This window comes from Westerdykella ornata, assembly GCF_010094085.1.
Source record: "Westerdykella ornata strain CBS 379.55 unplaced genomic scaffold EI97scaffold_4, whole genome shotgun sequence".
NCBI lineage: Eukaryota > Fungi > Ascomycota > Dothideomycetes > Pleosporales > Sporormiaceae > Westerdykella > Westerdykella ornata.
This window is the reverse complement of record NW_022986854.1, coordinates 122,833-148,886: the sequence shown is the minus strand read 5'-3', so window position 1 is coordinate 148,886 and position 26,054 is coordinate 122,833. Positions and strand designations below refer to the sequence as shown.

The 26,054-nt window shown below is 54.1% G+C and overlaps 11 protein-coding genes across 11 annotated transcripts; 6 read left to right on the top strand and 5 right to left on the bottom strand.

Moving 5' to 3' along the window:
- Nucleotides 1-43: 43 nt before the first annotated feature.
- On the top strand, nucleotides 44-4,054 carry EI97DRAFT_393193 (RecF/RecN/SMC N terminal domain-containing protein). The gene is made up of 6 exons (XM_033796275.1): nucleotides 44-101; nucleotides 150-190; nucleotides 240-360; nucleotides 413-2,851; nucleotides 2,900-3,573; nucleotides 3,628-4,054. The coding sequence occupies exons 1-6, from the start codon at nucleotides 75-77 to the stop codon at nucleotides 3,875-3,877; spliced, it is 3,552 nt and encodes a 1,183-aa protein (XP_033656170.1). The 5' UTR covers nucleotides 44-74; the 3' UTR covers nucleotides 3,878-4,054.
- A 1,245-nt stretch (nucleotides 4,055-5,299) lies between these two features.
- On the bottom strand, nucleotides 5,300-7,041 carry EI97DRAFT_215521 (uncharacterized protein). Its single transcript, XM_033793814.1, has one exon. It carries the CDS (start codon nucleotides 6,818-6,820, stop codon nucleotides 5,606-5,608), a length of 1,215 nt encoding a protein of 404 aa, XP_033656169.1. The 5' UTR covers nucleotides 6,821-7,041; the 3' UTR covers nucleotides 5,300-5,605.
- A 135-nt stretch (nucleotides 7,042-7,176) lies between these two features.
- EI97DRAFT_456088 (WD40 repeat-like protein) lies at nucleotides 7,177-8,907 on the bottom strand (the record flags this gene model as incomplete). The annotated part of the gene is made up of 3 exons (XM_033800698.1): nucleotides 7,177-7,280; nucleotides 7,332-8,202; nucleotides 8,332-8,907. The coding sequence occupies 3 exons, from the start codon at nucleotides 8,905-8,907 to the stop codon at nucleotides 7,177-7,179; spliced, it is 1,551 nt and encodes a 516-aa protein (XP_033656168.1).
- A 359-nt stretch (nucleotides 8,908-9,266) lies between these two features.
- Nucleotides 9,267-10,827, top strand: EI97DRAFT_372686 (UDP-GlcNAc-1-phosphate transferase; the record flags this gene model as incomplete). Its single annotated transcript, XM_033795362.1, has 4 exons — nucleotides 9,267-9,499; nucleotides 9,576-9,756; nucleotides 9,806-10,019; nucleotides 10,079-10,827. The coding sequence occupies 4 exons, from the start codon at nucleotides 9,267-9,269 to the stop codon at nucleotides 10,825-10,827; spliced, it is 1,377 nt and encodes a 458-aa protein (XP_033656167.1).
- A 671-nt stretch (nucleotides 10,828-11,498) lies between these two features.
- On the top strand, nucleotides 11,499-14,534 carry EI97DRAFT_430896 (uncharacterized protein). The gene is made up of 5 exons (XM_033797804.1): nucleotides 11,499-11,748; nucleotides 11,802-11,832; nucleotides 11,881-11,912; nucleotides 11,970-12,044; nucleotides 12,100-14,534. Exons 1-5 carry the CDS (start codon nucleotides 11,680-11,682, stop codon nucleotides 14,218-14,220), a joined length of 2,328 nt encoding a protein of 775 aa, XP_033656166.1. The 5' UTR covers nucleotides 11,499-11,679; the 3' UTR covers nucleotides 14,221-14,534.
- Nucleotides 14,531-16,345, bottom strand: EI97DRAFT_393179 (CDC73-domain-containing protein). Its single transcript, XM_033796274.1, has 2 exons — nucleotides 15,649-16,345; nucleotides 14,531-15,580 (listed from the first exon to the last, which is right to left on the bottom strand). The coding sequence occupies exons 1-2, from the start codon at nucleotides 16,243-16,245 to the stop codon at nucleotides 14,900-14,902; spliced, it is 1,278 nt and encodes a 425-aa protein (XP_033656165.1). The 5' UTR covers nucleotides 16,246-16,345; the 3' UTR covers nucleotides 14,531-14,899.
- Nucleotides 16,346-17,914: 1,569 nt separating this feature from the next.
- Nucleotides 17,915-19,342, bottom strand: EI97DRAFT_430893 (uncharacterized protein). Its single transcript, XM_033797803.1, has 3 exons — nucleotides 19,181-19,342; nucleotides 18,344-19,124; nucleotides 17,915-18,292 (listed from the first exon to the last, which is right to left on the bottom strand). Exons 1-3 carry the CDS (start codon nucleotides 19,214-19,216, stop codon nucleotides 18,195-18,197), a joined length of 915 nt encoding a protein of 304 aa, XP_033656164.1. The 5' UTR covers nucleotides 19,217-19,342; the 3' UTR covers nucleotides 17,915-18,194.
- Nucleotides 19,343-19,481: 139 nt separating this feature from the next.
- On the top strand, nucleotides 19,482-21,321 carry EI97DRAFT_215119 (uncharacterized protein). Its single transcript, XM_033793810.1, has one exon. It carries the CDS (start codon nucleotides 19,561-19,563, stop codon nucleotides 21,169-21,171), a length of 1,611 nt encoding a protein of 536 aa, XP_033656163.1. The 5' UTR covers nucleotides 19,482-19,560; the 3' UTR covers nucleotides 21,172-21,321.
- Nucleotides 21,322-21,470: 149 nt separating this feature from the next.
- Nucleotides 21,471-22,365, bottom strand: EI97DRAFT_372201 (uncharacterized protein; the record flags this gene model as incomplete). The annotated part of the gene is made up of 3 exons (XM_033795334.1): nucleotides 21,471-21,675; nucleotides 21,727-22,071; nucleotides 22,163-22,365. The coding sequence occupies 3 exons, from the start codon at nucleotides 22,363-22,365 to the stop codon at nucleotides 21,471-21,473; spliced, it is 753 nt and encodes a 250-aa protein (XP_033656162.1).
- Nucleotides 22,366-23,007: 642 nt separating this feature from the next.
- EI97DRAFT_430890 (uncharacterized protein) lies at nucleotides 23,008-23,886 on the top strand. The gene is made up of 2 exons (XM_033797802.1): nucleotides 23,008-23,704; nucleotides 23,779-23,886. The coding sequence occupies exon 1, from the start codon at nucleotides 23,297-23,299 to the stop codon at nucleotides 23,579-23,581; it is 285 nt and encodes a 94-aa protein (XP_033656161.1). The 5' UTR covers nucleotides 23,008-23,296; the 3' UTR covers nucleotides 23,582-23,704; nucleotides 23,779-23,886.
- Nucleotides 23,887-24,216: 330 nt separating this feature from the next.
- EI97DRAFT_372746 (DUF580-domain-containing protein) lies at nucleotides 24,217-25,859 on the top strand (the record flags this gene model as incomplete). The annotated part of the gene is made up of 4 exons (XM_033795365.1): nucleotides 24,217-24,421; nucleotides 24,474-24,644; nucleotides 24,701-25,451; nucleotides 25,505-25,859. 4 exons carry the CDS (start codon nucleotides 24,217-24,219, stop codon nucleotides 25,857-25,859), a joined length of 1,482 nt encoding a protein of 493 aa, XP_033656160.1.
- Between the last annotated feature and the right edge of the window lie 195 nt (nucleotides 25,860-26,054).

Below are 26,054 nucleotides of genomic sequence, written 5' to 3'. Positions count from 1 at the left end.
ATTTGCTTGGCAATCGCGACCCAAAACAAACAACTGACGTCCGCCGACCAGCAACAACCACGAATGCCGCCACCATGCATGTTATAGAGTTGGTTATTGATGTAAGTACACGGTATACGTATGTGTAGCTAGTGCTAACAGGGTTTTAGGGGTACAAGTCGTATGCCGTCCGGACGGTCATTTCTGGATGGTTGGTAAACACCCCACCGCACCACGGAGTCGTAAATAACACAACCTAGGGATCCCGCCTTCAACGCAATCACCGGTTTCAACGGCTCGGGGAAGTCAAATATCTTGGACGCAATATGTTTCGTATTAGGGTTGAAGAATTTCGCTACGGTCCGCGCGAAAGACATGCAGGTGCGTTGCAGCAGGGTTCCTCTCTGTCGGACGAAGCTTACCGCGCAACTAGGATCTGATTTACAAGCGCGGACAAGCGGGCGTAACGAAAGCAAGCGTCACCATCACATTCGACAATACCGATAAGAGCAAAAGCCCCTCTTCTTTGCCGGACTATCTCAGGAGCGAGGATAAGATCTCCGTGATGAGACAGATTTCGCTAGGAGGAACCAGCAAATACATGATCAATGGCAGACGTGTTGCTAAGCCAGATACCGTACACGCCATGTTCGAGTCGGTCGGCCTCAACATCAACAATCCGAACTTCCTCATTATGCAGGGCAAGATTACAAAAGTGCTGAGCATGAAACCCGCCGAAACATTGGGTATGCTTGAAGAAGCGGCGGGAACACGAATGTTTGAGGATAGGCGACTAAAGGCCGAGAAGATATTGGAGAAGAAGGAGATCAAGGTGAAAGAACTCGAGACGCTGCTCCAGGAGGAGATCAATCCCAAACTGGTCAGCTTGCGCGAGCAGGTGCAGAAATACCAGGCGTTTCAGAATGCACAGCATGATTTGGAACGGCTCACACGCCTACTGGTTGCATACGATCACTATCACTACACAAGAGAGCAGCAACGGGTGGCAGATGAACTGGAAAAGATGAAGCAAGAAAAGGAGGAGCTGGAGACATCTGCAGTGAGGTTGAATGAGGAGATCCAAGATCTGGAAGAACAGAAAGCCGCGGTAGAAGCGAAACGCGAAAGTGAGTCTCGCAAGGAGGGGAGATATCAAGCCCTGGAGAAGGAAGTAGCGAGCCTCCGGAACGACCGTGATCAACTGAAGGCGCAGATGGACTCGAAAAAGTCCAGTATAACGGAGGAGGCGGACAGCATAAAACAACTGGAAGCGGAGGTCAGCTCGTTGGAGGCACAGCTGGTAGAGAAACGGAGTAAATACGAGGCGATACAAGAGAAAAACAGAGAAGCACACGAAAACCTGGCCAAGCAGAAAAAGGAGGTTGAGAAATTGGAGGAACTCTTGCAGAGTCTCAAGACTGGTGTGGCCTCCAGAGAGGGCGAAGGGATTGGCTACCAAGATCAACTGCAGAAGGCTCGCGATCGGGCGAAACAGGCGGCCAGCCTCCAGAAACAGAAGAAGCTTGAGATCGAGGACCTGGAGAGGCGAATCAAGGAAGAAGAACCGAAAGCAAAGAAGGCTAAAGCTGATAACTCTGGTCTTCTGAAGAATATCCAAGCACTCAAGTCTGATGCCGACCGCCTTAGAGCGAAGCTGGACAACCTCATGTTTGATCCAGACCAAGAGAATAGGTGGCGCCAACAGGAGAAAACCCTCAGGACCGAGATTCGAAGTCTCCAGAGTCAAGCTGATGAGCTCAGAAGGAAAGTCGCCAACGTCAACTTCAGTTACACGGATCCGATCCCCAATTTCGACCGGTCGCGCGTAAAGGGGGCCGTAGCGGAACTTGTTACCCTCGACAAGGAGAACTTCCCTGCTGGGACTGCTTTGGAGGTATGTGCTGGCGGTCGACTATATAATGTGGTTATCGACAGTAACAGCACGGGTGCATTGCTCCTGGACGAGAAGAGATGCAAACTGAGCAAAAGGGTTACATTCATTCCCCTGGACAAGATTCAAGCATTCACAGCATCGCCACAAGCAATTCAGGCTGCTGAAAGGCTATCTCGCGGAAGAGCAAAATTAGCGCTAGCCTTGATAGGGTATGACGAAGAAGTGGAAGCTGCCATGAAATACGTTTTTGGATCCACCTTCATCTGCCAGGACACAGAAACCGCCAAGCTCGTCACCTTCGACCGTTCAGCAGGCGTGCTCATGAAGAGTGTTACCCTAGACGGTGATGTCTACGATCCAGCCGGTACACTCTCTGGCGGTAGCGCGCCTCGGACCAGTGGAATGCTCCTGACTTTGCAGAGGCTGCATGAGCTTAATGCGGAACTTGTGGCGAAGCAGAGAGCCCTTGCGGAGCTGCAAGAGCTGATACAAAGGGAACAGAAGAACATTGAGATGGGGAAGAATCTGCAGCAGGAGCTCGAACTCAAGTTGAACGAGATCAACCTTGCCGAAGAACATCTCAATAGCAACTCTTCGTCCTCCATCATACAAAATGTGGAGAACATGAGGAAGAGTGTCGCAGATTTGAAGGAAGGCATAAAGGAGGCTGTCAATGATGAGAAGGCTGCCGAAGCAGATGTGAAGCGCATTGAGCGTGATATGAAGGAGCTCAACAGCAACAGGGGCAAGAAGCTGGGCGAACTCGAGGCAAACCTGGATAAGCTGAAGAAGGCGCGCAAAGACACGGAAGCCATGGTCAAGCCGCTGCAGGTGGACGAGCGCGAAGCCATGGTCGATCTCGACGAATGCAAGGATCGGCTAGATAACGACAAGAAGAAGTTGCAGGATCTTGCGGTCAGTATAGAGGCGCAGAAGCAGGAGCTTGAGCAGCTGCAAGTGGAGTACCAAGCGGCGGAGGTAGGTTCCCACACATGCGTGATGCCGGTCTATGCTGACGCGTTGTAGAAATCCCTGGAACGTTCGCAGGCGGAGCTCTTCCAACAGCAAGCGAAGCTCACCCGCTTCAACGACGAGATCAAAGCGATTGAGGGCGAAATCAAAGCCAGGAAAGCCTCCATCGCCGAGGGCACGCTGGCAGAAAAGCGACTGGGCCACGAGTTTGAGAAGGTGAAGAACGACCGACAGTCTATGCAGCAGAAGATCCGCGCACTAGAAAACGAGCACGACTGGGTTGTCTCTGAGCAGGCACGCTTCGGGCGCCCGGATACTCCGTATGATTTCAACCAAGTCAACATCAAAGCGGAACGCGAGTCTCGCAAACGCCAACAACAAGTCTTCGACACGCTGAAGAACAACGTGAACCCGAGGGTAATGGCCATGTTCGACGACGTCGACCGGCGCGGCAAGAGCGTCGAAGCGAAGCTCAAGCACGTCAAGAACGACAAGAAGAAGATTGAGCAGACGGTCGCCAAGATTCTCAAGCACAAGAAGGAGACGATGCAGACGGCGTGGGAGCAGGTGAATCGCGACTTTGGCCTCATCTTCAACGACATCTTGCCGGGCAGTTTTGCCAAGCTGGATCCGCCCGAGGGCAAGGAGATTATCGATGGATTGGAGATCAAGGTCATGTTGGGTAAGGTGTGGAAGCAGAGTTTGAATGAGTTGAGCGGTGGGCAGCGGTAAGATAATATTTCCAATACTTGGATGATCTCATCATGCTAACTTGCAGTCAGGTCCTTGGCAGCCATTGCGTTCATGATGGCCCTGCTCCAGTACAAACCTGCGCCCATGTATATTCTCGACGAGGTCGACGCTGCGCTGGATCCCTCGCATACGCAGAATATCGGCGTCTTGATCCAGAAGCGGTTCAAGGGCAGTCAGTTCATCGTGGTGAGTTTGAAGGACGGCATGTTTTTGAATGCGAATCGCATTTTCCGGACAAAGTTTGTGGATAATAGTAGTCGGGTGGAGAGGGTGAAGTAGGGTTGGAAGGTCGAGGGTAATGATCTTTTCATGAGGGTGTCGTTTTCATGGCATGGTATGTCTGGATGGGAAGGGCTTTTTTGTGTATGACGAGGTTGGGTGCATCATGAAACCAGGTTTGGATGGCGTTAAGGTCTAGAGCATGCCAGCGAGAATAGGGCATTCATCGTCCAGTGTCTAACCCTTGGATTTTTGCTCTATCCCTATAGACTTCTGCTTCCGATTCATCAATCCCCTACCTCCAGCAGCTGGCGAACCTCCCCAACAATCCAAGCCAACCACATCATCCCCTTGTACCTTATTCGAACGCAAACCCATCCTCTTCCACCCCCGTTCCACCACAATCTCCATCCTGTTGAGTAGAATATATTCGAACCAACGCGAGAAACTGTAACTATGATCACTTTTTGTCTTAACACATCCCTCCCCTCTCCCCTCAAGCCCTCATATCCACTCACACCTTCTCCTTCCCACCTACCACCACCCCCTCCGTCCCCACCACCAACCCCTTCCCCATCCCCATCCCCAACCTCCCCTCCAACCCACCCTCACCCTAACCCCCCACCTCTCCCACCCAACCTTCACTCCCTTCACAACCACCTTACCCACCCAAACCACCTTACCCACCCAAACCCCCCACGCCCCCAACACTTTCGCACACTCCAAGGCGCCCCCATCGCACGCACGGCTTCCCTCACGGCATCGAGGACAAAATACAATCCTACAAGGAGATATATGAGAAGTAAGAACTTGACGAGGTAGGACAGGAGCGTGAGGAGCTGCGCTAGGCCATTGTTGAATTTTGGGTTCTCTACTGCTGCTGCCGTAGGTGGTGGCGGGTGGCGGGTGAGTTTCTTGGAGGGCGAAGTAGGACGCGAGGGTTGCGGGGAGGAGGCCGGAGTGGCGTGGAGGATGAAGGGGTCGATGTAGCGGGTTCGGTGCCGGGGAGGCGTTTCTCGTTCTCGAAGTTGAGGAGCCACTGCGGTGGGTGGAGGAGGGGATGTGGTGATCGGGAGAGGGTTGGACGGTCTGGCGAAGCGGAGCCAGGCCCAACGACTGTTGCCGCTGTTGCTACTGGGTTTGGTATCGTCCTTCTCTTTCGCCGCCTTCTTTGCATCCCTATCCTTGATAGTGTTCAATACTCTTCGATCCTTGGACGGGGAACGCGTCTCCCGAGTGTTGCTGCTGGGGGTACCTTCACGTCTGTATGCTCCGGCGACGGTGCCCCCGATGCCGCTGCTCGCATACCCAAAGACGTCTCTCTCCAGCACCTCTGCGGCTTTACTCTCCACTTCCCTCTTTTCATAAGCATACCCAGACGCATTTCTCCCCGTCGTGGTATACGAATACCCCGCCTTGGTCGGACTAGGCGACCGCGATCCCTCAGCTGAACTCGACGTCTGCGCCGGAAAGGCCGTATGCGAGCGATTATACAAGCCCCACCAGGACTCCTTTTGTACAGGGTCGGGCTGTCTGATCTGTCGTGGAGGATTGGGAGTTGTGGCTACGGCCGGAGGAGGTGTTGATGTAGTCGTCGTTGTTCGAGGTTTGATCCGCACCCGGATGGTAGCTCCAAGCTTGGACTTTGCATTTGGCTCTGGCGGCGCCCGTGTTGGCGAAGGTGCTGAAAAGGCGCTAGAAGCGCCGGACGCGGTATCTCTAGGGTCTGGTAGAACGGTCGTAGTCGTCGTGGTAGCAGTAGCGGTTGTCCTCAAACGACTGCTATTGCTACTGTTCTGCCCTGCTGTGGTATTTCCGGTACTCGTCCCAAAACGTAGGGTAGCTAGAGGTTTCCTCTTCACTGGCGTGGGGGCATGGTTGCTGCCGCTTAGAGCTCTCGCACCATTCAGCCGCTGCCCAATTCCACTCCCCCCTTCCAGTATGCGTCGGAGTGCTCGTAGCAGCACCCGGCCCTCCAGACATCCTCCCCCAAACCCTCTCCGAGGTCTGTCTCAGCGGCGGACTAACCGGAAAAGCACCTGCAGCAGGCGTCTCCACTTCCACCTCCTCCACCTGCACTTGCCCCCTCTTCGTCGTCATCGGACTGTAAGCATACGATACAATCTCCTCCGGCACTCTCACCCCCTCAACCTCATGCATCTCCCTCACCAACTGTGCCTTCCGCTTATACGTCTGATATGCGGCATCCACTTGCTCCCTCGATGCCGGCGAAGCCGTGTGAGCCGAACCCCTCAAGTAAGAAGCTGTATGAGGGGACGACCCGTCAATCACAGAGCCACCAGGCCCAGCGCGAGTCGGTGAATATGGAGGCTGAACACGACGTTCTCGGAATCCGACAGAGTGGTCCATCACGGGCACCCTCGTCGTGGGCATATAGACGGCAAACGCATCGCTCTCGAAGGGGGTTTGCGTGTCTGTAGGCTCCGTTTTGATAACGGTTTCACTGGTTTTCTTGCTGCGAGGTCCCCCAGGTTTTGGCTTGAGCTTCTCTTCCTCTTGCACCCTCTCTTTCCTCTTCTCTCTTTCGAGAGAATCTGGGGAGGGAGGGTACAGGTGGCGATGGTCAACCACTTCAGACCCCCAATGATCAGTAGACTGCGGCCGTGGAAGCGGTGGAAGCGGCGTTTTGCGCAGAAACAGGGGCGCTTTTGATTCTGGAGATCGGTAGACAGACGGTCGGGTACCTGTGTAATAGGACGGAGATGCAAGCTGCGGACTGCTTCGAACGCCGTCCACACGATCCGTTACATAGCGAGGAGTACTCAGCATCTCGCGAGTAGGATCATACTCTCGAAAATGCATCCCATATCTCTTACTCGTCGGTAGCGTTGGCAACGTCTCCATTGAGAAATAAGAAGGATTATGAAAGGAAAAAGCACAAACTGCAAACTGGGAGGAGGAAAACAGGACTACCGGAGAAGCAATGGAGAACGGCGAAAGATCCACAGAGATTGTCCAAATCCCTGTGGGCCCATGGTCCATTTGATTCCTCCGTTTTCAGGAATGCGAAGTGTGGCTGGCAGGGAGACGGCGACGCGCTGTGAGGAATGCGATATCACGTGACGAATACGGGATGCCGAGGATGAAAACGTCGGAAAGAGACTTGAACTGAGATGCCGCTTGCCTTAGCCTCTGCCAGCATTGCGACGTATATAAGCAGCAGTAGCGTCCATCGCCGGGATCGCAGCACCGAGTAGCATCGCTACGAGGGTATCTGGAGTCAATGGGCAGAACCCAAGCCTGGATGCTGCCGAAAACCTACCTAACTCCTGTCTATGAAAACATTGCTTGCCTGCCTGAACGCCTAACACGTTGCCCCTTCCAAATGATTTCCGAAATCACTTTGCGGCGTCAATCTCTGCGTACTCCGCCCAGTGTCCGTTTACGGACTTCTTCCAGGTGCGAATCACACCATCGTCGCCTGTAGAGACAAGGAGATCACCTGTATCTCCGTCAGTATACATGCAAGAGCACTAGATGAAATAGAACCTACCCATCTGCGAGAAAGCCACCCGCCATACAGCTCCATGGTGATTAGTAAGCTCATCCACCATCTTGACCACTTGCCTGATGCGTCCTGGATTCTGCTCATTTTCATGACGGCTATCCGAGCTCTTCGATGTCATGGATGGGCTCTTTCCTGCACCTGCCAATCCAGCGCTGATTCCGGATGGCCGAGCTCTTCCCATCTGAGGGGACGACAGAGCATTTCCCGCTGTGGCGAAGGTGCTGCTGCCAGGCTCGGGCTTGTCTGAACGCGGAGTCGAGAGCTCGTAGATTCGAATGGAACCATCCTTGCTGGCGGTAGCAATGACATCGTAGCCCCTCATAGAACCATTTGCCCACGCCAGATCGCGGATGATTTGACGGGCGCCGGTAAGGTGTGCAACCGGCCAGAAACGCTTGGCCTTGTCGGTCCTGAAGACAATGACATCTTTCATGGCAGCAACAGCAAGGGAGAGCGACTTCCTGTCCAGTCCAGCCATGATAGCGGTCCAACAGGGAAGCTTCTCCTTGTGGAAGACGACCTTGAAACCCACCTCGTCTTGGCGCTCTGGAGGATTGTTCTGGCACACCCAATGCTCGGCAAGGACGGTCCATTCATTGAGGCTGCTCTGATCCAGCGGTTCGTAGACCGTCAGATAGCCGTCTCGCGTGATTAATGCCAACCAAGTCTCGTGCATGATGTTCTTGAAATCCAGAGACATGAAGGGAGCTTGCGAGACAGAGGCCATATTGCAAATGAGTTTGAAGCGGCTGCCGGACATGGGCACCTCGGTCACATCCTCCTGCCACAGCTTGCAGCGGCCATCTTCACCAATGCTACCAATGACCTCACCCATGAAGGGCCCATTCCACTTGACCTATGCGACTTGTCAGCAGGGGTCCTGGTGATAGGGCGATTATGCACAAGCCAGGGTGGGGACCATCGTTCAAATTGGGCTTCGAGATAAGACGATGCAATAAAGGGGAGTTTCTGGAGCAGCACTTACATCTACAATTTCGGCATCGTGGGCTCTCCAGCTCTCGACCAGGTTCCACGAATCGTCCTTTTTGTCCCAGACCTTGAGGCGGTGGTCGGAGCCAGCCGTGACCATGCGGGTGCCGAAGTAATTGAAGTCGACGGCGAGCACAAGGTCCTGGTGGCGGTGCGAAAAGGACTGGAAGCTCTGTCCCGAAGCCATTGCCGCGTACGCGTGGTGGGCGGCCAGAAAGTTTCCCTCGAGGTGGTTGCGGACGCGGTCGTCGACAGCGGGAGCGCCGTCGTCGAGAGCGGGCGGGTCCTGGATCAGGGGCGAGACTAAGTCAACCTCATCGATCTCATCAATGACATGGCTGGACGCGACGAGGTGGTTCAGGTGGGAATGGGGGAGAGGAGCGGAGGCGTGGCCGAAAGAGGCGCGTGCGGAGCGGGAGTGGGGCGCTGCTGTGAGTCCAGTCTCGGAGCTGTCAGAGGCGGCCTGAGAGGGCAGCCGTGAAGGGGTGAGGTTACGGAGGAAGTTGGGGCGCACGAGGCTGCGCGTAACGGCGTCAAGACTCAATTGTATGGGGTCGGTCCTCTCGTCCATGGATGGCGGATGGTTGTGATCTACTTGTATAGCTCGGGATGTGCTGCGCGAAGGCGGCAGCGGCGGGGCGGAGCGGGCGGAGGGCGGGGAGGAGAGCTTGGTTGCAAGGGATAGATTTGGGCTAGTCCAGTTCGGTTTGGTGGAAAGCACGAGGCGGGAAAGGCGCTGCCCAGGTGCCCAGGTGTTGGCGATTGGCGAGAGGGTGGGACCAATTCGAGAAGAGACACCTTGCAACAAAAAACATACTACATATGTATGTACCTTAAATCGCGACGGATATGGGCATGTTACTGCAAACGCCGACAGCCAGACAAGGGGAACGACGCGCGTACTACCGGTCCCTGATTCTTTCGTGAACCATGGCGACGACCCTGAGTGCGACGGAGAGCCTCTCCCTACTCTCACTCTCGCTGGCATGCGTGGGAATACTGGCCAACACGTTTCAAGGCGATGGCGCGCCGCTGGTAGCCTCCATCGCCTTCAGCGGACTCGCCTTTGCTTCCTGCTATGCCCTGATCCGCTGGCTGGGGCCGGCTTTTATGCGCCGCGGCTTCAAGGGCAGAGACCTGTGCAAGCTCAAGCAGACGGAAATGTAGGTTCCCTTCACCTCCCAGAGAAAATACATTTCCTAATCCGGCGCCAATCACGTGCTCACATGACCTCCTCAGTCCAGAAACCATGGGCGCCGTCTGTGCCATGGTCTACATCTTCATACTCGTCGTCTTCATTCCATGGCCCTTCTACAAGGATATTGTTGCAGCGACGTCCGGAGGTGGAAATCGCGACGTCATGATGGAGCTGGACCAGGTCGAAACGGGCAGACTCCTTCACAAGTTCCCTCACAACAAGGTAAATCTTCTCTCAAGCATACACACCTCACCGCTAACCCATGTGACAGCTGGCATCCTACCTCTCCGCCATCCTCTCGCTGCAGTGCATCGTGCTGCTGGGCATTGGCGATGACCTCTTCGACATTCGATGGCGGCACAAGGTGCTGATCCCAGCCATCGCCGCCATCCCCATGCTCATTGTCTACTTTGTCGACTTTGGCGTGACGCAGATCGTCGTCCCTACTCCGCTCAGGCCCTATCTGGGCGACCTTGTCGACCTGGGTATGCGCCGTTCTCCTTTTCATTCTCCAGTGAGACGACGGTGCTGACTGGAAGCGCAGGCTGGCTGTATTACATGTACATGGCACTGCTCTCCATCTTCTCAGCCAACGGCATCAACATCCTGGCGGGCATCAATGGCATCGAGGTGGGCCAGTCGTTGGTCATTGCCCTGCTCATCGTCTTCAACGACGCACTGTACCTGGGCCCCTTTGCGCCCTACCCGCACCCAGCCACCGACTCCCATCTCTTCTCGCTGTACCTCTTGCTGCCCTTCATCGGGGTCTCACTGGCGCTCCTCATGCACAACTGGTACCCGGCCAAGGTGTTCGTGGGCGACACATACTGCTACTTTGCGGGCATGGTCTTCGCCGTCGACGGCATCCTGGGCCATTTCAGCAAGACGCTGATGCTGCTCCTGCTCCCGCAGGCATTCAACTTTGTCTACTCGGCACCGCAGCTCTTCCACCTGGTGCCGTGTCCCCGACATCGGCTACCGCATCTCAACGCGCGCACAGGCCTGTTGGAGTGTTCGCGCGCAGAGTTCAAGCGTCCGCCAGCGAGACCGATAGCGGAGGTGTTGAAGCTGCTGCACCGGCTCCGGCTGCTGGACGTGGAGACTGGCGACAACGGGGAGATTGTGTCATGCTCCAACCTCACCATTCTGAATCTGTGGCTGGTATGGTTTGGCCCCATGCGGGAGGACCGACTCGCTCTGGGGATACTCGGCTTCCAGACGGTGGTGGGTCTGCTGGGATTGTTTGTGCGGCATCGTATGGCACTGCTCATCTTCACGCAAGATAACTGGTAAAGGTGCGGGGAAGAGATACTTGAGAGATAAGGTAGAGTGGTGACCCACTACCTGTGTATATAATATGTTTGTACAGATATCTGTTCCCCGGACTATCCGTCAAGACAGCGCTATCGGAACTGTCGGAACAGCGCTATGCCGTGGACCAACATGGCCAATCGGAATCGCCAGGTACGTGCTTACTGCAGGAATGTCGTGAGGCAAGGCATGGCATAGTAACTGAGGTGGTGGGAGAAGTCCTGTCCCTGCCGTCAGTCTTCCTCAGTCCTTGAACAGAACGCGGGGTTGGACGATTAGGTAAGCCGCCTCGGCAAAAGGAAGGAATGCGGCTATCATCGCTTGCTTGGAGGATTCACTCATCTGACAGCAAAATGCCAATCCACCATGGATGTATGTATTTGGATAATGTCTCCTTTGTGCAAATATAGCTGCGGACACCAACCTCCCCACAAGAAGTCATGCCGTTTTATTTTGTACACAGATGATGCAGGGCTCCTTCCAAAGCGCTGCATGTCCCCGCCAGGTATCTACTTTACACAGTAAATAACTCTCCCCCCAGCTCGCAGCGCTACGCTACTGCACGCACCGCCACAAAATCCTGCTAGCCGAAGAGGCGGGGCAGCCGTCATCAGTCGTTGCTTGATTCGCAGGGAGCCACGCAGCTCCGACTTCGGGCCCATTCACTGTCTTTGCCTCCAGAAAAGCTATATTACAGTTGCACAGCTCCGCGTCTTCTGTTTCTCCCTACCTCCTGCTTCCGCCCTCTGCTTCTTCAGCCCCTCCGGCTGCCGTTATACTCGTATCTAGTTACAATTCATCTTCTTGTCATACCTACGCCTCGACACAAACGCCATGCCGTCTGCCGTGAAACCCGCGCGGACCCTATATGACAAGGTCTTCAATGACCATATCGTTGAGGAGGTTGGTTTGGTGGATATTCCAATTCCTCCTTTCGAAACTAACAATTCCTATAGAAGGAGGATGGCACTGTCTTGCTCTACATTGGTACGTTCACCTTTATAGTATTTGAGTTTCAAGTCTAACATTTTCCAGACCGACATCTAGTCCACGAAGTGACATCACCGGTACGGAAAATGCGCAACCATCGCACCCCCCTGGATAAGCGCTGACAGGCATCCCAGCAAGCATTCGAGGGACTCCGTAACGCAAACCGAAAAGTTCGAAGACCAGACTGCACCCTGGCGACAGTGGATCATGTAGGTTGCCGTGATGCATGCGCGCAGGTAGCCCCCACTGACACACAAACGCCAGAACATTCCCACTTCATCACGAAAAAACCTCACCACTACCGAAAAGTTCATCGAGGAGGCAGACTCGCGGACACAATGTATGACGCTGGAGGAAAACGTCAAGGCCTTCGACCTCACCTACTTCGGCCTTGACGACAAGCGCCAGGGTATCGTACACATCATCGGCCCGGAACAAGGCTTCACCCTGCCAGGCACGACAGTGGTGTGCGGTGACAGCCACACCTCTACACATGGCGCTTTCGGCGCTCTGGCGTTCGGTATCGGTACCAGCGAAGTCGAGCACGTCCTGGCCACTCAGACTCTCATCACCCGGCGGAGTAAGAACATGAAGGTTCAGGTCGACGGAGAGCTGGCGCCGGGCGTCAGCAGCAAGGATATCATTCTGCACGTTATCGGACTGATCGGAACCGCAGGCGGAACGGGAGCGGTCATCGAGTTCTGCGGCTCTGCTATCAGGGGTCTCAGCATGGAGGCACGCATGTCGATATGTAACATGTCTATCGAGGCTGGAGCACGAGCCGGTATGATCGCGCCGGACCAGACGACCATCGACTACCTGAAGGGACGCCCGCTAGCACCCAAGGTGGATAGCCCCGAGTGGAAGAAGGCAGTCAACTACTGGCTGAGCCTGAAGTCCGATGAAGATGCCAAGTTCGACGTCGAGGTCTTCGTTGATAGCAAGGACATTGCGCCGACCGTCTCATGGGGTACCTCGCCTCAGGATGTCGTCCCCATCACCGGCGTGGTCCCTGGCCCGGATGATTTCGACGATGAGGTGAAGAAGGAGGCTTGCAAACGCGCTCTGAAGTATATGGGCCTGACCCCTGGCACTCCCATGCAGGACATCGCTTTGGACAAGGTCTTCATCGGCTCCTGCACGAACGCGCGTATCGAGGACCTCCGTTCCGCTGCTCACGTCGTCAAAGGAAAGAAGGTAGCACCCAACCTGAAGAGGGCCATGATCGTCCCAGGGTCCGGCCTTGTCAAGCAACAAGCCGAGGCGGAGGGCCTCGACAAGATCTTCCTGGACGCTGGTTTCGAGTGGAGAGAGGCAGGTTGCTCCATGTGTCTTGGCATGAACCCGGATATCCTCTCCCCCGGTGAGCGCTGCGCAAGCACTTCCAACCGCAACTTCGAAGGCCGACAGGGCGCTGGCGGCCGCACGCATTTGATGTCTCCTGCCATGGCCGCCGCCGCCGCCATTGTCGGCAACCTTGCCGACGTCCGCAAGATCGCCCCCCATGCTTACTCAGCCAATAAGGGGTCACCCAAGGTGGAGCTGGAGGCGCACATGGAAGACGTAACCAGTGATGAAGACCTGGATCGCATCATCGACGCGCCCGCCGACGACCCCGCCACGCATTCGACGAGCAGCAAAGCCCTCGAGCACGCCTCAGCGGGAATGCCCAAGTTCGAAACCCTCCGCGGATACGCTGCGCCCATGGACGTGGCCAACATTGACACGGACGCCATCATCCCCAAGCAATTCCTCAAGACCATCAAGCGCTCTGGTCTCGGAAGCGCCCTCTTCCACGCCTGGCGCTATGAGCCAGGTACCGAGAAGGAGAACCCCGAGTTCGTCCTCAACAAGGAGCCGTACCGCCAAGCGAAGATTCTCGTCTGCACGGGGCCCAACTTTGGGTGCGGAAGCAGCCGCGAACATGCGCCCTGGGCGCTGCTGGACTTTGGCATCAAGTGCGTCATCGCCCCGAGCTTCGGCGACATCTTCTTCAACAACACCTTCAAGAACGGCATGCTACCCATTCGCATCACCGACCAAGCCGTCCTGGAGAGAATCGCCGCCGAAGCGAAGGCCGGCAAGGAGATTGAAGTCGATCTTCCGAATCAGGTGATACGCGACGCGGAGGGCAATGAGTTGACGAAATTCGAGGTGGAGGAGTTTAGGAAACATTGCCTGGTGAATGGGCTCGATGATATTGGCCTGACGATGGGGAGCGTGGACAAAATTGAGGAGCATGAGGCGAGGAGGTCCAGAGAGTGGCCCTGGTTGGATGGCGCCGGATACCTTGCCAGACATCGTAAGGGGCCCGTCAAGATTGAGGCGGCGGCTGTGCCGAAGACGAATCGCGGCGAGGTGATTAAGGAACCCTTGGAGTGGTAATGAGAAGGCGAGACTGCGGAGATTTAGGGGAAAAAGCAGATTGCTCATGGGCTATCTTTGACACCTCTGCGGACATGGATGGTGCACAGCTGGGTTTTTGGGACATTATGGTTGTCATCTCTGTATTTTGGAGCGCCTTTTTTCGTTTCAATTGTTCCATATGACGAACGATACGATTCCCGCTTTTTAAGTCAAGCAATCTTGACCTTTTGGAATGCAGCTTCCGCGTTGATTGACTTCCACGTTGATTCATGGCTTGACTTGCAATACAAGTTAGAAATATCCCCAGTTATGCAAACACAATTTGGTACTAGTCTCTCTTGACATGGCATTGCGCCATGAATAGTAGCCTCTGCGTTTACTATACATCTGAAACGAGAAGATGGATCTTGGTATATCCCTATCCTCCGCCTATGTAGTTCCGTTCTGGTGGAAATCCTTTGAGATACAGGTATATTCCCCTTGCCGACCGGCCAAACGCCCAAACACCAAGCCTTGGTGAGCCTTTAGCGCCTCTAGAGTGCCACGCAGCCAAAGACGTCGTGATAAAATACTATACAGCCCCACCAATTCCGCATAGCCTCATTTGGGCATTCCACACCCGCCTTCTCCCACAACCCAGGTCACCCGCTCCCGCTTTCCAAAAGCACAAAGCTAGCGTACCCACCTACCTACCAATTTACCTCGCACCCGCGGTCCCCGGCCCGGCCAAACTCCACCCCTTCTCGCGCATAAACGCCTCAATCCTTCCCCAAATCGTCTCCACGACCTCCCTATCCCTCCACCTCCCCTCGCTCCTCCCCGTCCACTTATCCACCTTGACACTCAGCACGCCCCTCCCCCACCCGGCCACACTCGCGGGAACCTCATCACCCTGCCACCCGACATAGACGCCGGGAAATTTCGCAAACAACTCGACGGGATTCGTATACTTGTACGACTTAAACTGCCAGGGCTGGCCCGTGGTGAAGATGGCGACGACGCGGTCCCAGTAGGCGGGTTTGAAGTTCGCCGTGCTGTCGACGAGGATGAAGCGGATGGGTTGCGAGGAGATGGACGGTAAGGTGCGCGAGAGGTGCAGCAGGTTCAGCCCGGCCGTGGACGAGGTTTCGGGCGCGTTGGCGGGGACGAAGACGCCGCCGTCGAGGAAGGATTTGATGTTTGAGAGGCGCAGGAGGGACGAGGCCGAGGGCGAGAGGAGGATGATGGGTTCGAGGCGTTTGCGCGGTTTGGAGGCGTTGGAGGCCGGGAAGAGCGGGTTCGTGGTCGAGGGGTGCGGGAGGGGGAGCGTCGTGTGTTGGGCTGCTGTGCGCGAGGGTTTGTAGAGGGATTGCGCGAGGGCGCGGTATTGGGAGAAGTCCTGCATTGCGAATGACGTTAGCACCATGCTTTACACCCAAGAAGGAGTTCGGAAGATCAAAAACATACCATGGGTTTCGCCCCCCGCAGAATCGTATTCTGATCCCCCATCTTCCTCTCCCCCTCATATATCACCATCAACCGCGCGTCCAGCTTCCCCTTGTCCCCCTTATCCACCGCCACACCCCCCGCCTTGCCGCTCGCAATCGCAGCGCTCTTCTCCGCGTCGACGCTCAGCCCCGCCCCCTCGAGCGGCTTGATACTCTCGCTCGTCTCCGTCTCCCCATTCAACCACGCCAACACCTCGATCCGGTGCGCGAAGCTGAGCTGTGCGACGGACCCGCCCGCCCCAGAAGGCAACTCCTCGTTCAAGGCCTGCACATCCGCAATGTAGTCCGTCAGCGACGCGTCTTTCTTTGTCCAGGCGAAGTATACGCTTCGCAGGTCGATGGGTTGGTTGCCCGGCGCAAAGCGCGTGGGTGCGTCGAGCGGGAACGTCTTCGTCTTGTGCTGCGGCGAGGAGGTGAAGGTGATGTGTGTGGCGTTGGCGAGGGAGGTCGTGGTGTCGGTCGGATTGTCGCTTGTGCTGAGTATGGCGGGCGTCGAGGTGGAGATGGAGAGGCGGAGGTTGTGGAGAGGGTCGTCGAGTTCGGCTTGGGTGGCCATTGTGGGTTGGGTGGTGCGCAATTGCGCGGGTTGGGTAGATGTGCTGTTCGGGGGTGAGAAAATACAACGTTGGGCGGCGCGCGAAAAGTGCGGATGGGTGAGGATTGAATAGATCTTGAATGCGGCGATCTATCAGATGGAGCTTTGGTGCTCGGAGATCGCGCTAGACCGCGTTGGGGAATCATCGTTGGTCTGTGCATTCACCTTCACTTTAGGATTGTCTCCCTTCACCTTCACATCTCAACATTGCATTGTCCTTTATGACACCCGTCAGTGGTCAAACGCCAGGGCCATAACTTGACTCACGCACAAAGTACAATCTTTCGTTCCATTATCCATGACGCCTCTCACCCAATGCTGTCCAGATCAAGAATGAAAGGAGTGACTTGAAGCAAGGAGGACGATGAACTTTCAACAATATGAAGTGTCGAAACCTCCTCCAGATAGCGGAATCCACTAAGCCACGGTACGACAGATGGAAGCTCTGAAATTCCAGTCACAGCAACGCTCTGAGGAACAATAGAGACCCCTCAGTGTCAGCGCAACGGCCCGCGTGTCTCTCGTGGCATGACCAGAGTACATAGCAGAATTATTATGGCAAAGCGTGATTTTATAAACTGCCATTTAGCGGCGAAACAGAGCGTTTAGCATCCCCGAGTACAGACCGTGGTGAAACTCAAGCCTATGTAGTTCGATGGACGATATAATATCGACTCACCCTTCTATCCCAATTCCACCAGCCAATCCAATTATAGAGAATCATGGACAGTTTTTGCTGTAGACTTCAGTCGACTCGGCGCAAAACACAGCTTCAGGAGCGAACTAATCATAAAACCCAGAAATGGCCCGCAACGTGGAGGTAGCCGCAGTGGCCCAGTTCTAGGACATGAGGAGACGTCACCGAATTGGGCCAGAGTGCAATATGGCTGTCTTCAGGAGATACATCAGAGCTTCTAAATCGATGCTACGTATTTTCGGTTCCCGGTTCCCTCCCGTTAACTGAATGTCGGCCGCTGTAGGTTAAATGCCGTCCATGCCCCTTCCTTCATCCATGTGCATGCTCCCTCCATTCTCTTTGCCTGTTCCTAGCCAATTCTAATAGAATTGCTCAAAGAAAATCCAATCCTTCGAAAGCTAGCCCGAGTACCGATTTTCCTCGCTCTCCCTTGAGATCAAATTGTCAAAAGAATTGGAAGGTGTGACTCTCAATGCCTACCAACAGAAGCAGGACGAAAGGGATCGATTAGTGAGCTTCTTTTTGGTGGTGTGGCAAGGTTCCTAAGCTGACTACATACGCGGCTCCATAAGCAACCTCTATGCTATACCTTCGATAGCTTCACGGACAGCAGCTCGTGATAGTCATCCCAAACTGTCCAAGAGAGCCTATTTCGGGGAACTCGCGTTTCTTGAAGAGAGCCTCGATCTCTTCCTTGCCCTCACCCTCCCTTCTCTCCTTCTCTTCCTCACTAGCCTCCCCCTGGATCTCTAATAGATCTTGATAGGGCAGTCTTCCCGTCATGATGTGGTAGAGAGCGGAGCCGAGGGCGAAGATGTCGGCATTGATGGAGAGTAGGGACCCAGGGTAACGATAGCTGGCATGTACTACAACTAGCAGGTCTGAGTCATTCCGAGAGGAGCCGCCAAAATCTGCCAGCTTTATGTCAAGCTCCTGTGTTAAGAAGACGTTGTGCAGATTCAGGTCCTGAAGGGCTTTTCCGATCGTAGTGGGGTTAAATCCAGTATGCCAACTCGGGGAATAATCGAAACACTCCAGCTTGGCCGCCAAACTTTTCCCTCAGTACCATGGACTTCTCAAAGTCAGCACAAGATGAGATTTCCCAATTGCACTTTTATAAAAACCTTGAGAGGTCTCACCATGGCGGTAGGACCGGGAAGAACTACCTTCAGGCTCACCCCATAATCCACTGGCACCTCCTCATCTACGCTTATCAATATCGGAACACGAGAGCTTTGCCGGGAGAATTGTCCTCCAGTACCATGGACTTCTCAAACATCAGCATAAGATGAGATGTCCGTACGAGGAACTCTATGCTCACGCTTAATAAGTATCGCATCGCAGTTGGGTAGGAAGAGCTACCTTCAAACTCCACCTCGTAACTCACTGGCAAATCCTCATCTACACTCATTAATATGGGGGTATCCCTCCGTATCTTCTTTTCCTTGACATTGACTCGCAAGCCTGTATTCTTAGCCGGACTAACCCACAAAATCCTCTCGTCATTCAAGCCTTCAGTCTTGCCCACGTCCCCCTTTGCAGCCGTATTCTTAAGCCACTCCCTCCAAATTCTCACGACTCCTTCCTCGACTTCCACGCAACTCGTAAAAAGCCCACGCAGCGGACTGATCTTCACAAGGCTCGATTGCGCTATCAACTGGGTGAACAGCTCATGTCCCTCGAGATGCAACGTCTGCTTCACGGTTTCGCCCTCGTACCCGTCTGAAATTGTGCCGGGATACGTTCGACTTCCCGGTATATCTCCTGGACGTGGGCGAACGCGCCGACCGTCGTTTTCAAGGTCACGCCTGTGTGGACGGAATCGCGAGTACATATTCCGCAATTCGCGCAGTCTAGCTGCTAGATCGGAGCTTTGTGCATGCCCATCGCTCTCGTGGAGCTTGCCCAGCGACCCATACCTCGTCAATCCATCCGTGCCCTGGTATGCGCAAAAGTATGGCGGCTCGGTAAGCTTCGCAGAGTCGTGGAAGCATTCAAGCAAAAGGGAATAGGCGTGCAGCTCTGAAGCTGCGAGGAGTCGGTTGCGTAGAATACGGAGAATGAGGGCGTATATGCGGTGCGATAGGAGGGTTAAAGGAAGGAGTTGAGGGGTTGGGAAAGGAGCTAGGATCTGGAGGAGAAGCTATGTAGGATTGTTAGCTGATATGAGACGGGAGAGAGCAGGAGTTCGCAGGATACCTCATTGGGGAGCTTGTAGATGTGGCAGTCAGTCATGAGGAAATGTTTTTGTCGTTCCTTTGCAGATGCGATGATGAAAGTGTAAAAACGTGATACAGGTGGCGATATGTTAACACAGCTACAGTTTCGATGCGGAGGGATTGCGCGCGGCTAGTAATACTGTGACACAGTAGAATCAACATCCAAGGATAGTGGTGAATGGCGAGTACTTAGAGCACCGGACGCTAAGCCCGATGAGGAAAAGCAGAGACCTACCAGTTACGGTTAGCTATTTTGACTACAATGCGGTTTCAAGTCTCAACCTCACTTCACCCTCTCTCCCTTTTCATTCCCGCTTCTGCGTCAAAAGAGTGCCTTTGAACAGTTTCATCATCGTCAGGATGAACTCATTTGTCAAAAATTCCCACGGAGGTGGCGGTCACTCCAACGGCCGGCCTCGCAGTCGGCAGCAAGTAGCAGCTAATGCCAAAGTTACGTATGAGCAGGTACAAGCCAACAAAAAGCAACCCCGCGTCGAAGCGAACACAGCTGCTCAGCAACATGCTCCAGCTCAGAAGCGTGGTATCGGGCAACATGATCAACCCGTTGGTTTGCGGCAGCTTCCTCAACTTGGTCGTGGTGCTCGGATGCATCAGGATGCTTATGGGACGGATGCGGAGAGTATCGACACAACAGTCCAGGGTGGTTCGGTCCATCCGCAGCAAATTAATGGGGAGTCCGACTACGGGGATGACGTTTCAGAGGGAGAGATGTATGACGAGGAAGAGGAAGGTGAGGGAGAAGAGGATATTGGGGACCAACAATACTACTATGAGGAACCCAAATATACGCCCCACAACCTCCAAGAGCTCGTCCAAGGCGTACCTGCTGACATCCGAGGCCAAGTGCAAGGGCGACTTGCGCAATATAACCAATACGGCGCCCATGACCTCTCCTACCCAAGCACAACGTCTGGTAACCCTGAGAACGTCTCCGACCATTTCGAAAGCAAACAAGAATCGATTGTGGACGAGGAAGAGAACCAAAGTCACATATCCCCCACTCCACAGAGGGAGGTGAAGGAGATGTTCGCGTCCATTGGCCCTGCCCTGCAACGCCCTTCCAGTGCATCAGAACTCCCGCATCCGGCTGAAGTTAATCGAAACATATTCAAACAAGGCGCTATGATCCGTGGGAACCGACCTGCTACAGTGATGGGCGTGCGGCCAGTTCAACAGAGAACAAGTACGGATCCACAGCTGGGTCTGCCACACAGCAATACCCAGAATGATAGACACCACGCCGTCCCTGGTTCTGCTCATGTCAAAAAGGAAGATGAAGTGACAAACGTCCAAGATCGCCAAGCGCTTCCTCAGCGTGGTGCTGGTACGCGACGCCCCCTCGCTCCGGCACCGACGCAAGCTGCAAAACCCACCAAACCAGTCGCCATTGCCGCAGCTGTTGCTCCAACAAGGCCACCGCCACCTGTGACTGTCCAGCCACTGTCACCTCCTTCCACCGAACAAAAGATGCACCCTAGTAGCCCTCACGGCGGGCTGCTTGAAGATTATGATCTCCCGGCATTATACACCATGGAGTATGAGCAGTTGAAGAATGAGGATTTTGACACCGTGCCCCGAGCGCCGCCGCCCGTGCTCTCTGAGGATATGGCGAAGAAACCTCTCCATGAGCGTCTGGAACACGTGCACCGAAGTTTGGACGCTGTTGATCAGTCCAAGTTTTTCGCCTCCATTCCCACCGCTGAGTGGGAGGAAGCAGGAGAATGGTTCCTGGAACAATTCGGAGAGATCATGAAGAGAACGCGCGAGGCGCGGCAGGCGAAGCGGAAACTGGCGATAGCATTCGAAGAAGAGGTGGAGAAGCGTCATCGACATGTCGTAAAGAAGCAGCGCCAGGTCGATGAAGCTTTGCAGAAGATGAGTGCGCAAGGACAGGGTCTCATCCCTCCCAAGAGTCCTGGACGAGGCTCGAAGTCTCCGCCAAGGCGCTGATACGAGCTTCCGTTGTGCTTTGCACGTCTCTACGACTCCGACGATTTGATGGCTTTACGCATGAATTATGAGGGATGTTAGGCGGACTTCTCGTCCATGATGATCGTTGTCATCAAAAACGGCCAATCTACACATGATTTTATCGCAATATACCCTTTGTAAGTAGCTTTAACCTGTTGCACTGATATGAGAGGTCAATCTTCTCCTACTGTTTGACACTTCAGCATTCAATATCTAGCGACGAAGCATTTTACGCAGTAACGTAGATGATGCTATATACTGTCCAAACACTCTCATATCTACTGTATCTTCTTCTTCTCTCCTTCTCTTTCCCTGTTGTGCGCCCACACATACACAAATGGGTACACTGTCTCCGGAACTAGTGTCACGATGATAATGGCAACGCTCAGGGTACTGCCCACATACTCCCAATTCTGCGGGACATTCCAATATCTCCAAAAGAAAACTCCGTACGCTGTATAACACCCAAGGTATCTAGTAATCCTATTGAAGCCAGTTAATCGACAAAGGCATGAAGGAAAATGGACCACATACCACATTTCCAAGCTCTGCCCCTTCGTAGATCCGTTCTTCAACAACAAGTACAAATGCCCCCAACCGATGGGCAACTGCAGCAAAATCCCCGTCCAGTAGGCAGTCACTTGCTCTCGTTCGTCGGGCCACATGCGGCACACGAGGTGGAAGAAGAGTAGGCCGGCGAGGACGCCTGCAATCAGCTTCTTGCACAATGCACCTCTCTCATTCGGTGCATATGCCGAGAAGATGGCTACAGCGGCAAATGAGCAGTCCATGAGGAACCACACGAAGAAGCAGATGCGCTCGAGGGTTGTGGATGTGGTGGTGATGGCGTAGTAGATCTCGTAGGCCATGGTTCCGGCGCTGGTAATAGTCTCAGAATCATGTACACAGAGGGCCGTTTTTCCCAGACTTGAACATGTGGAGTCAAGATATCGGCATGGGATGGACTCACAGATAGAGCACAGACCCCGCTATGTATCTATCCCGATACGTCCGGGTCATGTAGAACATGTAACACAAGGCATACAAAACCCCGCAAGCGATGATGAGCGCATCTTGAATGTATAGATAGCTTTCCGGGGGATTCAGTTTCAGATCCGATGGTTGCGGGATCAGGTGTTTTCCTGCGTAGCGGTTCGCAAGTTCGAATGGCATAGTGTTGTAGTACCGTCTCGTACCTAGAGTAATATGCTTTATGTTCCGGGATGACGATAGTTGCACAAAAACATGTGGAAAAGACGTGAAGGGAAGGGGTAAGCAGTATTTCTGTTGCCTGGAATTCATGAGGCTGAATAACTCGCTGGCGGATGGTGTGATCACGTGTAGTCATCCTGGCCACGCGTTCAGAGAGTTCCGCATGCGGCAATGTTGTTGAGAGGGTGAGCCTGATGATATCTTGACTTGTATTCTAGTAAATGCTGCTTGAAGGCAGTCGCACCGCAATGGATATCTCTTTCGAAGGCTTGTTTGAAGATGAAATATAGTCAGTACATTGTAGCCTCTGCCAAGGCCGTGCCCATCTGGCTCACATGTCAGTTGATAATGAAGAAAGGTGCCGCACAGTAGTGGATTGGGTGGAGAATATAGCCTAGGCCAAACCACAGTCGTAGAGAAGTGATTGCATTAGAGTCTAATACGACGGTTCTTCTATCCTACACTGGGCGTATGTAAATCCCATGGTTGCGAGGTAAATGACTTCGAAATAATGTAGGAAGCCGCTAAAGCGCCCCAGATGCAAGCCATTGGTACATAGCAACAGAAAGGAACCTCATCGGCTATGTAGCGATCGAAGAATAACACCGAGTGACGTTGGGCGATGGAGTCCGACCGTATATAGCCCGCCCCGATGACAACTGGAACCACATGTGCTCCTGAACTACCTGTACATAAATCGTCGCCCATCTTCTCTCTGCACCTAAACCATGCCCCCAACCGCTACAAGATTCATCTCCAAGACGCCAGACATATCTAGGATCCCTCCACAGGTACGTCCCAACCCAACCACACCTGGGCATTCACATCGCATATCGCACACTAACCCCAATACAGCTAGCCACATTCTACATCCAGAATAGCACACCACACCATGGCCCAGACGCCTCCCCCTCCCCGTCCCGCAAACCTGCACACCCTCCCCGACGACCTCATCTTCGAGATCCTGACGCACTGCCCTACCCTCCAGGCATTCCACTCGCTGATCCTGACACACCCAAACATCTACAACGTCTACAAGCGATACGAGAACCTGGTCCAACGCATCGTCCTCGTGACGCATGATTCTCTGCCGGGCTTCTACTTCAGCCGCGCTGCTGTCGAGGTCTATGTCAAGCATTTTGGAAGACCGCCTTGGAGTATTGATTTTCTTGTGTAGCTATAAGTGCTCCAGGGTGGGTGGGTTGGTTGCGAGTGGATATGTCCAGGTCGAAGAGAATCGGGAATAGATCTATCCTTATTTCGGACATGTTACAGTAGACCGGTCCTGAAATCGACAATACTGTGGTATCTGTAAGTCCTGAGAGAATGGAGCGTGCAGAAGAACACATGCTTTCATGGCCAATAGCTGCTTACGTCAAGGCGGGGGCATCGTCCTACTCAATTCTTCATGTGCTCGGAAGAAGGCCCGTCGCGTCAACCTTGGAGCCCGAGACTGCTTGGTGCGAACATGTGAACGTGCTGATGTTTGTGCTGGGTGACGAAGCTTGGAAGACAGCTGCAGGGACAAACCGGACCCACCTCCAAGGGACCTGAACGCCAAGTGCGCCATTCATTCAAGGCAAGCCACAAATGACGTCGATCTTACAATGCGCCACAACTCCCCAAACTAGCCCTAACAGCAGCTTCACCTTCATCCACTGCATTCGTCCCGTTTGTGAACATTCCGGCCGTCTTTCCTGATTACAGTCCGGTATGGCGAGTCGAGGGGAAGCTGCGGATTATTACAGTGGTGCGCCGGTGCAGGGAGCGAGCTATCAATCAAACCAGTATCAGCAGTATGGACAACAATCCATGTACACACAACCACCTCCAAACTACGGCTCTCCACCAGGACCGCCGCCGAATGGGCCACAGCAAGTGTACGGCGAAAAGAGAGATTTCGACCAGAAGTTTGCGATAGAGAAGCCCAAGTGGAATGACTGGTGGGCGGGCCTGCTTCTCATTGCAGTCTTCCTTGGTTTCGTTGCGGTGTCCGGAATAACGATTCAGGGATATTGTAAGTCGAATCGACCCCCGTCTCTGCAGCAGTTGCTGACCATCCGTTCCAGCTTCGACGTACGGGTTCAATGGCGGCGGCATCTACGGTAGTCAAAACACCTTCGGACTCTCCACCAACACCATTATATTATTCGCATTCGTCCTCACAGTGGCTGTCGTCCTGAGTTATGCATACATGTGGGCGGCGCGGGTTTTTACCAAGCAGTTCATTTGGATAACGGGTGCGCGATCCTACTTGTTTTGCTCACTGACCCCGGCTGACTGCTCGCTTTGATAGGGATCCTCAACATCGTTTTCGGTTTCGTAACGGCGATATACATGCTTTCGCGGCGGTATTGGTCGGGAGGCATCGTGTTCCTCATCTTCTCGATCTTCTACGTCTTCTGCTTCATTTCCTGGATACCGAGGATTCCCTTCTCCGTCCTCATGCTCCGGACTGCGATTGACGTCTCGAAGAAATTTGGACATGTGTATCTGGTGTCACTCATCGGCGGGCTGCTTGCCGCTGCGTTGGGCGCGTACTATTCGGTCACGCTCGTGGCCATCTACGTCAAGTATCACCCAGGCAACAACCCAGCATGCAATACGGGTGCTGGAGGTTGTAGCAATGCAAAGGTCATTGGACTCGTCGTCTTTGTTACCTTTGCCATGTACTGGGTGTCGGAATGGCTGAAGAACACGATCCACGTCACCATCTCGGGGGTATACGGATCATGGTACTTCAGTCCCAACAACTTCCCCAAGCGAGCGACGCGAGGAGCTCTCAAGCGGGCCTTGACGTACAGCTTCGGGAGCATCAGTTTGGGAAGCCTGCTCGTTGCCATTATACAGTTTCTGCGCCAGATATGCTCGGCGGCGCAACAGTCGGCGGCGCAGGAGGGGAACATTGTGGGGACTATTCTGTTCTGCTGTCTTCAGTTCTTGATCGCGATACTGGATTGGGCGGTTCAGTTCCTGAATCGATATGCCTTTTCGTACATCTCGCTCTACGGGAAGGCATACATTCCGGCTGCAAAGGCGACCTGGAAGTAAGTGACATGGACTCTCTCGTTGGCTATATGCCCTTCTCACACATGTCTAGGATGGTCAAGGACCGCGGCATCGATGCGCTCATCAACGAATGCCTCATCGGTCCCGTACTCTCCATGGGCGCCTTCTCCATTGCATATGCGTCGGCGTTGCTCGCGTACCTGTACCTGATATTCACATCACCGGCCTATAACCAAGACGGGTCGTATACACCGGTGGTGGTGGCGTTCGCATTCGTCATTGGGCTGCAGGTGTGTCAAATCTTCACGACACCACTGTCGAGCGGGGTGGACACGATCTTTGTGGCGATGGCGTGGGACCCAGAGGTGCTCATCGCCCAGCACGGGGACCTGTACGACACGATGGTGCAGGTGTATCCGCATGTTCAGCAGGCGATACACGCGTAGGCGACAAGTCGAGGGGCCCGAGGGAGAGTGTGGAGATGGGGAGGAGTAGGAGGAGTGGTGTGGTTCGATGCTGACTGTGCACATTATTAGTGCCGTATTAATATGATTCAGGAATATCGTGGACCCACTTCAACAAACGTCGGGCGAACTTGGCGGGGGCTAAGGACGGGAAGCGGAAGCTACTCTGGCCTATGA

Coding starts and splice junctions, on each gene's coding strand:
- EI97DRAFT_393193 (XM_033796275.1), top strand. CDS start 75: ATGCATGTTATAGAGTTGGTTATTGAT. Junction 191..239: donor CGGACGGTCATTTCTGGATG/GTTGGTAAACAC, acceptor AACACAACCTAG/GGATCCCGCCTTCAACGCAA. Junction 2,852..2,899: donor TGGAGTACCAAGCGGCGGAG/GTAGGTTCCCAC, acceptor GACGCGTTGTAG/AAATCCCTGGAACGTTCGCA.
- EI97DRAFT_215521 (XM_033793814.1), bottom strand. CDS start 6,820: ATGGACCATGGGCCCACAGGGATTTGGACAATCTCTGTGGATCTTTCG.
- EI97DRAFT_430896 (XM_033797804.1), top strand. CDS start 11,680: ATGCCGTCTGCCGTGAAACCCGCGCGGACCCTATATGACAAGGTCTTC. Junction 11,749..11,801: donor ATGACCATATCGTTGAGGAG/GTTGGTTTGGTG, acceptor CAATTCCTATAG/AAGGAGGATGGCACTGTCTT. Junction 12,045..12,099: donor CCCTGGCGACAGTGGATCAT/GTAGGTTGCCGT, acceptor CACAAACGCCAG/AACATTCCCACTTCATCACG.
- EI97DRAFT_393179 (XM_033796274.1), bottom strand. CDS start 16,245: ATGGCCACCCAAGCCGAACTCGACGACCCTCTCCACAACCTCCGCCTC. Junction 15,581..15,648: donor TGCGGGGGGCGAAACCCATG/GTATGTTTTTGA, acceptor TTCGCAATGCAG/GACTTCTCCCAATACCGCGC.
- EI97DRAFT_430893 (XM_033797803.1), bottom strand. CDS start 19,216: ATGACTGACTGCCACATCTACAAGCTCCCCAATGAG. Junction 19,125..19,180: donor TCTACAAGCTCCCCAATGAG/GTATCCTGCGAA, acceptor AATCCTACATAG/CTTCTCCTCCAGATCCTAGC. Junction 18,293..18,343: donor TTACGAGGTGGAGTTTGAAG/GTAGCTCTTCCT, acceptor GCGTGAGCATAG/AGTTCCTCGTACGGACATCT.
- EI97DRAFT_215119 (XM_033793810.1), top strand. CDS start 19,561: ATGAACTCATTTGTCAAAAATTCCCACGGAGGTGGCGGTCACTCCAAC.
- EI97DRAFT_430890 (XM_033797802.1), top strand. CDS start 23,297: ATGGCCCAGACGCCTCCCCCTCCCCGTCCCGCAAACCTGCACACCCTC.